We start from the raw sequence: 13064 nt of genomic DNA on the forward strand, positions 1-13064 counted from the left end.
AGGCTGTTTCCCAGACTATCTAACTCGATTTGAAGCAAAACTAACAGCATTTATTAAATTGAAGAATGTCACGTGACTTAATACTAAAAGTGCAGCTTAGAGCTTAACTATGGTGAATTGGTAGCAAGACTCTTATTAACTATGAGATCATACAATGGCAAAGAAAGGTATAGACAGTTATAGATCAGCTTCTTGCCTTTATGGCGTCTACTGTACATCAGAAGAACACTTCGCCACGTAAATATAGATGTCGTGGTTGCATGTGTGGAAACCAATACTAATTAACAGAAGTAGTCGTCCGATTCTTCGAGATGATGAAGACTTCCTCTGTACTACTGATAACGTAGGGTTGTACCAAGGCAAGCTGAAGATCCTTGGAAGACAAAATGGGATTATTTACCTCACCAATAAAAGAATCATATACTTCGATGGCACTGATAATGCCAATAGCATGGCCATAGAGTTGCTGGACATCTCCCACGCCGAATTCATTGAACAGTTCTTCAGATCGTCGCCCAAAGTCAAAGCTTATCTTAAACCAACCATTGGTCAACAAAAAAATGGAGACTCTACATCAAATGACCTGAAAACGGTGAAATCTATAGCATGGGTGTGCAAAATATGCTCTTATAACAATCAAATTCCACTGAATTTCGATTTGGAAGAAAATGACTTGCCAAAGTGTGGGTCTTGTGGTATACGACCAAATAGGACCTATATCGAAAAGATCTTAGAAGAAGGTAATAAAAACTCTGAAAAGGACGAGCCTATTCCAGGAAGCGAGTCAATGAATGGGACAGAGTCAATACTACAACCTACTGCTGAGAGGAGAGACGACCAATGCCCAAAATGTACATTCATTAATCATCCTTCAATGAAATATTGCGAGTTGTGTGGGACTGAGTTGAAATCGGTAATGCCCAAAAGTTTACAATTGAAGATTACAGAAAGCCTTTCAACTCTCTCTGTTAATGAGAATAACAGCCACAACCCCATGAACCTTAAGTTGGAGAACCTGTCGGAGGTATATACCAATAGCACAAAACCATATGTCAAACTCAGTTTTCGTAAGGGTGGAGAAAACGAATTTTTTAGAATCTTGAATGATACTTTGGCACAAATGAAATGGGACAGTTTAAAGAGCAGAGGAGCAATAAACCAGAATGCTACAAAACTCACTCAGCCTGCCCGTAAGCAGCCAACAGCTCTAAGACTTGGCGGTATTCATGGATTAGAACAATTAGGAGAGCAACAGAGAAAGCAAAATGAAATGATCTTAAGTTCTTCCTTAGGTGATTTGGAAAACCTAATGTTCAAATCCCAGGATTTGATTAAGCTTTCAAATTCTTTTACCAAGTTCATCATCGCAAAGAGACACCCAAGAGCTATACCAACAGGCACAAAATTGGTGCCACCACTTGACATTAAGAAAACTTCCAGCTTGTATCACAAGGAACTCTCTCGGCATATTAGTGAATATTCCACAAATTACGAGCTTACTAAGGTATCTTCAATGATAACATCTCAAGACTTGTTCGCAAACTATAATAGATATCTCATTCTCACACAAGGGTTTGGCTCTGAATTGGTCAGTCCTCAAGATTTCAATCAAGCTATAGACCTTTTTGACCAATTGCGCTTACCTATTAAATTGAAGCAATATGAGAAATCTGGTCTTGTGGTACTTGCCCCAAGAAGCAAGACAAGTACATATGAGCAGAACATATTAATATGTCTCAAAGAGCAGGAGTACCAGTTTAAATACAACAAATTGCGGAATGAAATGTTGGGCATGATGGACGAATTCTTAAGTAATGAATATAGATATTTCAAAGGAAATACGATAGCCGAGATCTCGGATAAGTTTGGATGGTCGTACAACATCACCTTGGAAGAGATCGAGAAATGCATAGATCAGGGCAGCATTGTCATTGATCAGAGTGTCTCTGGAACATTCTACTACATTAATAAATTTGCATTGGAGGAAGAGGACGATAGAAGCGAAATGGATAAGATACGAAAGGAAATAATAGAGGAGCAAAAGTCCATAACAGCTGATTTGAAGAGTCAGTATGAGTTGTCCACGGCAGAAGACTTGATCAATTTGAATCCCGACTACACGTTCGGAATTGACAAGGTTGGAGAAATTTTAGAGAGCGATTTGGAGAGTTTTAGAGAAACTCCTGAGCCAACGCTAGTTAATGCCAGAACCCGTAAACTACTCAATTACGACGATGCCGATTATAACTCGTTGAACGAAGTACTGGGAGGATCACCCAGTGAACCACAAAGCAATTCTTTGAACGATCTCCAAGGCTTGAGATTTGAGTAGCTTTAATTACATATATAGACTGGGGAGACTGGTGGGCTAAGATAATAGCATAATATTTATTTATTATATGAAAGAAAGTGCCAATTGAGAGAGAAGTGGAGACTACAATTCAAGCCGAAATAGAGGAGGCAATAAGGAGAATAATAGAATACATGGTACCAAAGCACTTGTTGACTCAACCTTCTTAAAAAACGAGAGTCTGTAATTTTATAAGCAAAATACAAGATAATATATATATATATATATATATGTCTATACCTATGTTAACAGATTCCCATATGTGTATAGTAATCCACGCATTTGTATAACACCAGGCGCACTAAATTCTGTCGGCATGCCATATTTCCGGTACTGAAAAAACCAGGAGACGCTATTTTTCCGTAGTACGTCGTACTGTCACTGCGACAGTCTGACAGTGTGACAGTCTGATTTTCTAACTTTCTGACTTCTGACTTTCTGACAGTGTGACAAACTCAGGTACGGTAATCTGTAATTTCCTTCCAATACTCACACCACCTCGTGCTGTTTAACTATGTGTGCCGCAACTGATACATCAAATATTCTGTATTGTCATATAGTGACATGTAGTGGCATATAGTGTCACATACTCTATTCTCAGTCTACGGTCTACCTTCCCTATTCCACTCTCCTCACACACAAGCATACAAACATACAAACACACATCCTCTCCCTCTCAGTCTCTCAATCTCACTCTCTTGCCCTCTCACTCTCCCTCACTCTCCCTCACTCTCCCTCACTCTCCCTCACTCTCCCTCACTCTCCCTCTTTCTCCCTCTTTCTCCCTCTTTCTCCCCCCAACCCCAGCATTCGTAACGTACGGTTCTGCGACTGCGAAACAAATTTTGGCTCCTCACTGAACCCGTAGAGAGCGGTCCGAAATTGGACAGTAGTGGAAGAAGAGAGATATGGTGTTTCTTTAGTGGAATATATTTATCATAGAGCTTTTGAGCTGAAAATCAGGGGATTTACTCGTGCAACCGTGTAGGAGTTAGATAGATAGTCAGAAGTGGCATTTTTCCGTCAAGTTCAGGTGAAAGTTCGACGTCTGTGGTGACACTCAATATATAGTGTCGGCGTTGTGTTTGTTAGACTTAACATCGAATTGGCCCCAAAGAATCAAGAATTGTAATCGAACGGAAGAAAATTCCCAGTTTTGACGTTCTACATGGATAATTGGTACATTGGATAATACTACCGTGGAATCTGGTCATATCTGATCAATTTATACCTGAGAAGAGTTCATTCAAACTAATAATTAAGGCTACTCTCATCAGTCATTTATTATAAGTAATATCCATCATTACAGTCTCTTTGCCATTATCAATCTCGTTTATCTGTCATAAATCTTCACTATGAATAGCAACAATCAGATACCGATAATACCGCAGCCGGCTCTTATGGCGCTGAACTCAATCCTAACTCTAGGACCCTTCAAACACAGAAAAGATTTGACCCGTGAATCTGTCCTATCGACCTACCAAATTATTGGTTACATAGCAGCAGGAACCTATGGTAAAGTTTACAAGGCTAAGCTGAAAAACATCACCAGCAAGGACAACGCTAATCAGAACGGGAATCTGAACATAGGAGCGGGGAATAATTCAGGAGTTCTGGGAGGTCTCAACAACAATGATGGACCTCTCAATTTACATAACGATATAAACAGCCTCAGAAATGCCTTATCTGGAGAAAAGAAGGACGATTTGTCATCTTCCGCAAACGAGAATAAAGGGACGGAGCAGCTCTTTGCAATCAAAAAGTTCAAAAGTGATAATCATCTGAGTAAGCAAACCCACCACAACCATGACATTAATGGTAACGAAATTGTGCACTACACGGGTATATCACAGAGTGCAATTCGTGAGATGTCACTATGTAGAGAACTCAACAACAAGAATATCACAAAATTAGTCGATATTATACTTGAAAACAAGTCAATCTATATGATTTTCGAGTTCTGTGAGCATGACCTTTTACAAATCATTCATTACCATTCGCATCCAGAAGTAAAGCCTATACCTCAATCCACTATCAAGTCTTTGATATGGCAGATCTTAAACGGTGTGACATTTCTCCATCAGAATTGGATCTTCCACCGAGACTTAAAACCTGCAAACATCATGGTTTCATCTAATGGTGTGGTGAAGATTGGTGATTTGGGTTTGGCTCGTAAATTCAACAACCCACTTCAAAGTTTATATACTGGTGACAAAGTAGTCGTTACAATTTGGTACCGTGCTCCAGAATTACTACTTGGAGCGCGTCACTACACACCCTCAATTGACTTATGGGCAGTGGGATGTATCCTCGCAGAGTTGCTTTCTTTGCGTCCCATTTTCAAGGGAGAAGAAGCGAAAATTGATATTAATAACAAAAAGTCGGTACCTTTCCAAAAGAACCAATTTCAAAAAATCATTGAAGTTCTAGGAACTCCCAACTTAAAGAATTGGCCATCATTGAACAAATACCCAGAATTTGTTTCATTCCAGCAACAAATAACCACGAACTACCCTCCAAACTTGGTTAATTGGTACAAGATGATCGGAGGAACAAACAAGCAATGTCTTGAATTGCTCAAGGGCTTATTAGAGTATGATCCTTTGATTCGGTTGACGGCGGACAATGCATTGGTACATTCGTATTTCTTGGAATTGCCTAAGGTTCAAGAGAATGCATTTGACGGACTCAATTTAAAATATCCAAAAAGAAGAATCTACACTGATGATAATGACATACTATCCAATAATGCCATCAACCCTAACTTTAAGAGACATGGGGCACCATATGATGATCATCCGAATAACTCGAATAATAACACTAATAATGCACCTAACAATGGAGGTGGAAATGCTGGTAACGTGGCTAGGAAGAGACCTAGATAGTCTGATGAGAGTCCAAAAGAATGTAATATACGTCAAAATCCTACATTTTTGTAAGCGATGAATTGGAGAAATTCTAAACTGTCACCTGTTACTGTAGAGAGAGATAAGTGAATAATAAAACGATAATGCTATAACAAAACCTATTTTGCATCTAATAAACTGAGAAAATCTTGGAGCCATTCTCTCTTTCTATTGTATCTCATTTCTTTTAGTAATTACAATTTAGCAATACTCTGCACATTCCTCTCAGCACATACTAACACTTCATCGTCATAAATGAATAGCCTCCCCTAGTACACCCCCTTCTCTTCTCTTTGTCTCCTTCCAGGCACCCAGGCACCCAGGCTCCAGACTGCAAAAAGAAGAAGCATAAAATATCCTGTAAGCAAATGCTGCGTAGTTTTAATTCTCGTTTGTCGGTTTCTTTCGTCGCATATTTTTGCGACATTAGATCTAACTTACAAGAGCCTTGTTAATATTGAAGATCAATTTGGTATAAATCAGACGATGTCAGTAATTATAAGTGATTTCGTTCTTTTATTCCCTATAAAGCCCGATTTGTAATGGACAAGCAGTATCAGGACAGAAAAAGAGTGTTTTCAGGTCATATTTCGGACGTATATAGTGCAATTGATACGGTGTCTGGAAAGCTAGTATGTTTAAAGATCGTAGACGCTGACTTCAATGTAAAACCACATAATATACGGAGAGAAATCCACATTTTACAGAATCTTAAGCATCCCAACATCTTAGAGTATGTCAATTCGTATGAGCATTTCGACGACGTGGTGTTGGTCACGCCTTTCTATGAGTACACGCTAGCGTCAATTGTAAAGTCGCCTAAGTATAGTCGTCAGACCATGAAATACGATTTCGAAAACCCTTTAAATAATAGAATAGAAACAAGCAATAGGCTCAATGATGAGGCCATAAGTGGGTTCATAAAGGGAATCAGTAGTGCTTTGCAGTACATACACGGTCAAGGGATCATTCATAGAGATGTCAAGCCGTCTAATATCTATTTCAGTCTGGAGGACATCACCCGCCCCATCTTGGGAGATTTTGGTATCAGCTACAAGGGTCCTACCGCCGATGAACTGGACGACCAGAAATTCTTAGACGTGTCCACTGGCATATTCAAGGCACCAGAGTTGTGTCTTGGGGTTACAGACTACGGTAATGAAATTGATATCTGGTCATTGGGGATCATTTTAACGATTTTGTACTCACCAAAATTTCATTCTGTCATTGATCTTAGTGACGACTCTGATGAGGATGGCCAAGGAGCCGTTTTGAGCGACTTGTATTTAATCAATGCTATTTTTAACAACTTTGGTACCCCATATATAGAGCAGGGACAATACGAAGACGTTAGACCGTTTTGGCCCGAACTAAAGCTGCCGAAGTACCATTTCATAGAATTTCTGTTTAAACATCAACCTCGTAAGTCGGCTCAAGATTTAATCCCGCGATGCCAGGATGAGCGCATATCGACGCTATTTCAAGACATGACGAGATATAATAGAAGAATATCAGCCGAACTGATCTGCCAGACACTTACGAATTCCGCGTCTTGACTAACATGTACTATCTAATTAGTATCTTTCTTGTGAACCAAACAGGTAAGGCTATCCCATGTCTGAGTGCACACAAGAATAAAAGGTATAACCACCAACACATATGAAAATCTCGGCTAAAGAAATCATGTTTCAGTTTGAATATACGACTTTTTTTCCTCCTCCTCCTCATTTGACGTCCCCCCCCCAGTTTATATAATGGGACACCGTTGCAATGTGGTGGGGTGACAATGGACTCCAGTTTAAATAGTGTGAAATGTACGTGGATTTCAATGTTCAAGATCGTTTAAATGCGGTTGCTACGGTTAATGCGGCCAGTTTCCGCTGAAGGTTAGGGGTGTTGTGCCCTAGGATCTTGGGAGCCAGGTGAAATTAGCGATTGCCGATCTTTTCTGCGTTTTAAATTAGAGACAAAACCTTATTGCCCGCATATTAGGTTTTGGGAATTTGCATATCGATTGGGGGGAATACTTGTGGTACCCAGTATCAACCTGGTGTAACTAAGTTGTCAGTCCCCTCAAAAATGCATATCTCACCCATGTGAACAATAAGTGACAAAAGGCACTGGTAAAAACAACCTTTTTTTCTCTGTTAAGTAGCCACTACTAACAGTAACTCGCTGCGAGATACGAGAACAGCCACCCCCATCACCGACAGTATTTTCTGTTTTTCCTGTGTGTTTCTGAGTTTTCTGAGTTTTCTGAGTACTCTGTCAGACAGTAAAGTTTCCCACATTTTTACAATATTACATATCAAACATAGGAAGGTTACCACATACAATCTTTTTCCCTTCTGTATACACTCTGTGTCATATTTTACCGCCAACTCGGGCCTGACGGCTAGATTCCATTACTAAACCGCCCCTCTCCCCTCCATTCAACCTAATCCCAGTAGATTACCGTCTACACTATCAAGTTCATCGCACAAGAAAATCAGAGTTATTTTCTGCCTCTGTACTGTTCCCCACATAATAAAAAAAATTGACCTGCGTGAGGCATACTACATACATAAGGAGTTATATATATACAAATTATCCATGAAATTGCGTAGAATTGTTTACTATACAGCATAGGGTTTAATTCTGTTCATCTGTGTGAGCAAAGAAAATCGACTTGGTTGATACTACATTTGTTTCTTGAAGCAAAGTTCTTTTCACCACTAAACTTTTCGAAATCTGAGACTGCCCCGCCATGACGTCTGCTACTGTACTAAACAAACGGCTCCATAAGCTATCGCTATCGAACAACGTTCCGGACTTGAGCGACAGTCTGGCTGAGTATATCAAATTCCTAAACTACGAGGAATTAGAGGCAAAATTCAACATCCACAAGTACTACCCGTTATATATACACAATAATGGCATTCTGACTCCCATCTTGAGAGACTTGATAGTGGACAAGCCCATCTACAATGACGCCAATAAACATGTCAAGAAGAAGAAGAAGCGGAAGTCAAAGGATACCAAATGTAAAAAATTGGAACACGTCGAGGAGATGAGAGATTTACGCAAGGCTCATCGTGAAGAAAAGAAAGAGTTATTGCAAGCTCAAAGGCAAGAGATGAAGGAAGTTAAGCAGCAGTACAAGGGAAGAATTTCCCAGAACATTCATCAAATAAAAGCGAATAGCACGAGTAACTACACAAGCTCCAACCCCTACGACGTTCAGACATCCTTCCGTAACAATAGCATCTCCAACGAGTATGGTGTTAATTATAACACCACAAATAACACAAATAATACCAACATCAACAACTTACACATACACATTCACAAATCCTCTGGGGAAACAACAGAAATAGATGATGACGACCCAGACTTCCTTGACAGCAATAATATTTCATTCAACGGTTTTAACGACGAAGAGAACCCTAAATTCCGCAACCCCTTCGATAATGCTACTCCAATTGAGAGAAAGAGCTCAGCAAACACGCTTATGAGTCACCCTTCTACTTCTACTCGAAGAACTAGCGTAGCTAATCTCTCGGGCTCTACAAAGAGGAACAGCTTTATGGCCAATAAGTTCATGAAAATGATGAAAGGAGGATCGATTTCTTCGGAGAGTTCTACTGAAGAGACCTTCATGAGTAAACAGCAGAGTTTGAATATCCCTATGGCTGGACCTTTATCAAAAGGCGGCTTCGATATTCTCGATGATTACAATAGTTACCCATTGAATAAATCCATCAGTTTTGACCAGACCAAGAGTACCATGACCAACAAGAGAAATAGCATTAAAAACAAGCTTTTGAAGCTCAAATCAAGCGGAGACAAACGCTTTAGCGATCTGATAGGTATGTATCATCCATTTTTCATCGTTACTAACAATATCTAGTAGATAGCATCCGTGATCTTAAGTTAGCCAGTGACAGACTTGCCATACAGTTGCAAATCAGCATCCGTGCCGCCGATCGTGTTTCATGTATATGTATCATTGTTGTAACATTTGAAACTAGGTAAAACGGGTAATGCACGACCAGACTAGCGCACACAAAGGGACCAATGGCGACACATACACTCCTTCACGCAATCAAAAAAGTATTATTTTTGAGGGGAAAAAGTGGGGAAGTTTTGGTTTTTTTGGTTTTTGTGCAGCTCAGAGGGGTATTTTTTCACATATGAGACATCAACGTGAGGGACGCATCGGACAAAAACTAGTGTGATATATTTGGTATACTACGGTTCTCATATACCACAGAGCAAAGGTGGAAACAACACGACAAGAAATGAGGAGATGGCTAAAAGATAGGGATCAAAACTCTTGGGAAGACCCGTATCGGTTCATATAGGAGCAATGGCAATTGTTTTGTTCTTGAGACTATGACGTACTGAAGGCGTATTCATGGCGTATGCTTTGGCGATTGATTGTTGTCTGACACAAATTAACCAGTATGGGGTTTGTGTCGGCGTCAATATGTTGGTCACGCACCAGCCGACTTTTGCGAGGGTGTGTGCAGGAACAGACTCCTTGCCAGATGACGACATTTGGAACGAGATGCTTTTGGTATGGCCGAGATTGGCCCCTAACCAAGAGTAAATAAAGGGATGAAGTGGCTCATGTGCGCGTAGCATCCATCTAATTGTCGTAGTAACTTCACCGTAGTCGAAGTGATCCATCTTGGCTAGCCTTCTCCGCCACCAGACACGCGACATCCCCAGACTAGCTCCAATTTCACTGCGGTTGTTTTACACGACATTTATCTCATTGCGACGTCCACCGAACAAAATTCCTGGATCGACATTCATTTCTTATATAAACAATTTGTTTCCTCCTTGTTGGCAGTCATAGTGATATTCTACCTACATTGAAACTTGAGAGTGCATCTGTATTTCACCAGGAGCTAGTAAAGCCATCAAAATCCCCTATCTCAATTCTTCGTGCTGTTGCGTGCCCATAGTTGAATCGATAGTCGCCGAGTGCTGATACCCTTCTCCATCGGTTGTCTGTCCCACATCATAAAAAAACTGGCGGAAATCTGTCAGAATTGACGACACAAGTCCACCAGCATTTCTAAACTCAAGTGTTTTCCACCGTCAACTCACCATTGTGTTTACCTCCGAGCTAGTCTGTGCCGCCCTGAATCCCGTATTTGTGCTGTTTGCTTAGTCTGGTTTACCCCATTAATTGATCATTAATCGTGCACGACATATTTTTGATTGCGACATTCTTTACCTCCACCTTCCAGCGCGACATCGGTCATTAGTATTGAAGTGCTGACCATCCAATCCTTATACATTATATAGCTGTGATATTCTTTGTCACACTTGTATTGCGAATTGAGTCAAAAAGTACCTGTCAAATAGCGCTGTCGTTCAAAATTACGCATTGCTACGCCCATCATATACATTCATAATAACGTCATCTCATCGTCATCGTCATTCTAAAGCTGTCCGTCACACTAACTTAATTTTCAACTGCTATTTACTAAGTATTCAATTTTGATTCATATACTAACATGTCTAAAATAGAAGTGGTAACTGAAAATGTTAACAATGGCCACACGGGTGAAATTGAGACCATCCAATACACCCAGTCACAAATGGTTGGCCACGGCTCTTTTGGTGTGGTCTTCCAAACACAAATCTTGCCATCTAATGAAATAGCTGCCATGAAGCGTGTGTTGCAGGACAAACGTTTCAAGAACAGAGAACTTCAGATCATGAAGCTTGTCCATCACCGTAACATAGCTGACCTTAAATACTACTTTTACACATCAAATGATAAAAACGAGCTTTATCTCAACCTCATTCTTGAGTTTGTTCCCGAAACTCTTTACAAGGCATCACATTACTACGTGTCGAAGCGTCTCTCAATGCCTTCCCTTGAGATCAAGCTTTACACTTATCAAATGCTTAGGGCACTCAACTACATCCACTCACAGGGAATTTGCCATAGAGATATCAAACCACAAAATCTTTTGATCAACCCAGAAACTGGGGAACTCAAACTTTGTGATTTCGGTTCAGCTAAGATCCTTAATCCGAATGAACCAAACGTTTCATACATCTGTTCTCGTTACTATAGAGCTCCTGAGTTGATATTTGGTGCTACTAACTACACCACTAAGATTGATGTCTGGTCAGCTGGATGTGTGATGGCAGAACTCATCCTTGGCCAACCACTTTTCCCAGGTGAGTCTGGAATCGATCAACTTGTTGAAATTATCAAAATTCTTGGCACACCATCTAAGGACCAGATCAAGAACATGAACCCCAACTACATGGAACATAAGTTCCCACAAATCAAGCCAATTCCACTTCTGAAGATTTTCAAGAAGATGTCGGCAGATTGCATTCAGTTCTTGGTAAGAGTTTTGCAATACTCACCGGTGGACCGTATTTCATGTATTGAAGCACTTATTGATCCATACTTTGACGAATTGCGTAACCCACAAACCAAGTTGCCTAACTACAGAAAGATTTTCAGCCAACAGTTCCACAACAACTCCCTGTCTCTGTCACACCAGCTGATCAACAACGCCAACTATCAAATCTACCTGAACCAACCAGACTTTAAGGAATTACCTGAATTGTTCGACTTTGACGAAAGAGAATTACTGGTAGAGCCATCATTAAACCTGAAAATGGTTCCTCCGTTTGCTTACAACAAATTGGTTTTGAAGCAACAAATTGGTTCTCTTGAAGAGTTTGTTCCATGGACTGCCGAAGAATTGAAGGTAACCTTGGAGTAATTGACAGTTGGAGTAAATCTGTAGTCAAAAAAAAAAAATCAGAGCAACCAGTGTCAAATACGAATATGCTCCTACACATCATCGAGCAAAACGCTCTACCTACACCTACGAGTGAACCTAACAATGCCGTCCTTAAAATCCAAAATGGCCATGCTCTACTTGCATAAGTATATTCATTTAATACGCCCGCATATTTGTACAATATACCTGTTCTCAAGACTCATAGATCTCATGATATTTATTAAATGTCTTATTTTACGATGGGAATCTACATGATTGTAGCATCCTTTGTTATGTTTAATGGCGTATACGACCCATCAGCTTGTATTCAGTTTACTTTAAATTTAATAATGTTCATTAGTTTATATATACATGTTTTATGTACAACATAGCTTTGTAGAATTTAGAATGACGTCGAGTGTTACATATGTTCTTGTAGCCAACTGTATTAAAGCTTTTATAATATTATAAGTTCTAGTTTGTGATATTTTTGAGAAGGAAATATATTAGTATAAATATATTAGATATCTTCTTCTCTTTGAGTATGATGAATTGCATATTACAATCTGGGCTTGTTGATTTTCTTCGTCTTTTGCTCTAAAGGTTCTTTAGGAACTGGCACCTTCTTCTTTCTGCTGAATAGTCTGGTGAATGGTATTACAAACCAACGGGCAAACCATGGCATCAAACCCAAGCTTATCATTAGCCGTATTGGTAACAAAAACTTGACCACTACATAAGCATAAGCTCCTTCCATGATAAACTGGAACTTATCGTTCAACGAGTAATTAGTGAAATCCCATTTGGTCATTGCATGGTCGATTACTTTCGTTCCCTTGTCTATGGCCCAAGTTGGTAAGTCAAAGCTAGGAATCATGTCTGGCATCTGGTGGAAGAAGTACCATAAAGAAAGGAGGGGTACAATGGCCGTGAGCTCATGGAGGACAAGGAAACTTAGGACATGAGAGAATGGAGCATTCATGAACCTCATCGTATAACGATGAAGAAACTTTGGAATTCTCTTAAGAATTGGGTCATTCTTGATAAGTTCTGCCTGTTCTG

The 13064-nt window shown here is 39.9% G+C and overlaps 6 protein-coding genes across 6 annotated transcripts; 5 read left to right on the top strand and 1 right to left on the bottom strand. All coding sequences in view use genetic code 12, as the record gives it.

Moving 5' to 3' along the window:
• Positions 1–247: 247 nt before the first annotated feature.
• VPS36 (ESCRT-II subunit protein) lies at positions 248–2332 on the top strand (the record flags this gene model as incomplete). Its single annotated transcript, XM_064921511.1, has 1 exon — positions 248–2332. One exon carries the CDS (start codon positions 248–250, stop codon positions 2330–2332), a length of 2085 nt encoding a protein of 694 aa, XP_064775211.1.
• Positions 2333–3750: 1418 nt separating this feature from the next.
• Positions 3751–5235, top strand: SSN3 (cyclin-dependent serine/threonine protein kinase; the record flags this gene model as incomplete). The annotated part of the gene is made up of 2 exons (XM_064921492.1): positions 3751–3960; positions 4093–5235. 2 exons carry the CDS (start codon positions 3751–3753, stop codon positions 5233–5235), a joined length of 1353 nt encoding a protein of 450 aa, XP_064775212.1.
• Positions 5236–5798: 563 nt separating this feature from the next.
• CAK1 (cyclin-dependent protein kinase-activating kinase) lies at positions 5799–6812 on the top strand (the record flags this gene model as incomplete). The annotated part of the gene is made up of 1 exon (XM_064918320.1): positions 5799–6812. One exon carries the CDS (start codon positions 5799–5801, stop codon positions 6810–6812), a length of 1014 nt encoding a protein of 337 aa, XP_064775213.1.
• A 1190-nt stretch (positions 6813–8002) lies between these two features.
• Positions 8003–9145, top strand: RJT20DRAFT_1718 (phosphatidylinositol-4-phosphate 5-kinase and related FYVE finger-containing protein; the record flags this gene model as incomplete). The annotated part of the gene is made up of 1 exon (XM_064919223.1): positions 8003–9145. One exon carries the CDS (start codon positions 8003–8005, stop codon positions 9143–9145), a length of 1143 nt encoding a protein of 380 aa, XP_064775214.1.
• Positions 9146–10365: 1220 nt separating this feature from the next.
• On the top strand, positions 10366–12282 carry RIM11 (serine/threonine protein kinase). Its single transcript, XM_064919895.1, has one exon. It carries the CDS (start codon positions 10767–10769, stop codon positions 12000–12002), a length of 1236 nt encoding a protein of 411 aa, XP_064775215.1. The 5' UTR covers positions 10366–10766; the 3' UTR covers positions 12003–12282.
• Positions 12283–12726: 444 nt separating this feature from the next.
• RJT20DRAFT_88389 (uncharacterized protein) lies at positions 12727–13026 on the bottom strand (the record flags this gene model as incomplete). The annotated part of the gene is made up of 1 exon (XM_064921271.1): positions 12727–13026. A coding segment is annotated over one exon (300 nt), but the record flags the coding sequence as incomplete, so codon positions are not given.
• Between the last annotated feature and the right edge of the window lie 38 nt (positions 13027–13064).

Source organism: Scheffersomyces xylosifermentans (assembly GCF_036884685.1).
Source record: "Scheffersomyces xylosifermentans strain CBS 12540 chromosome Unknown RJT20scaffold_3, whole genome shotgun sequence".
Classification (NCBI taxonomy): domain Eukaryota; kingdom Fungi; phylum Ascomycota; class Pichiomycetes; order Serinales; family Debaryomycetaceae; genus Scheffersomyces; species Scheffersomyces xylosifermentans.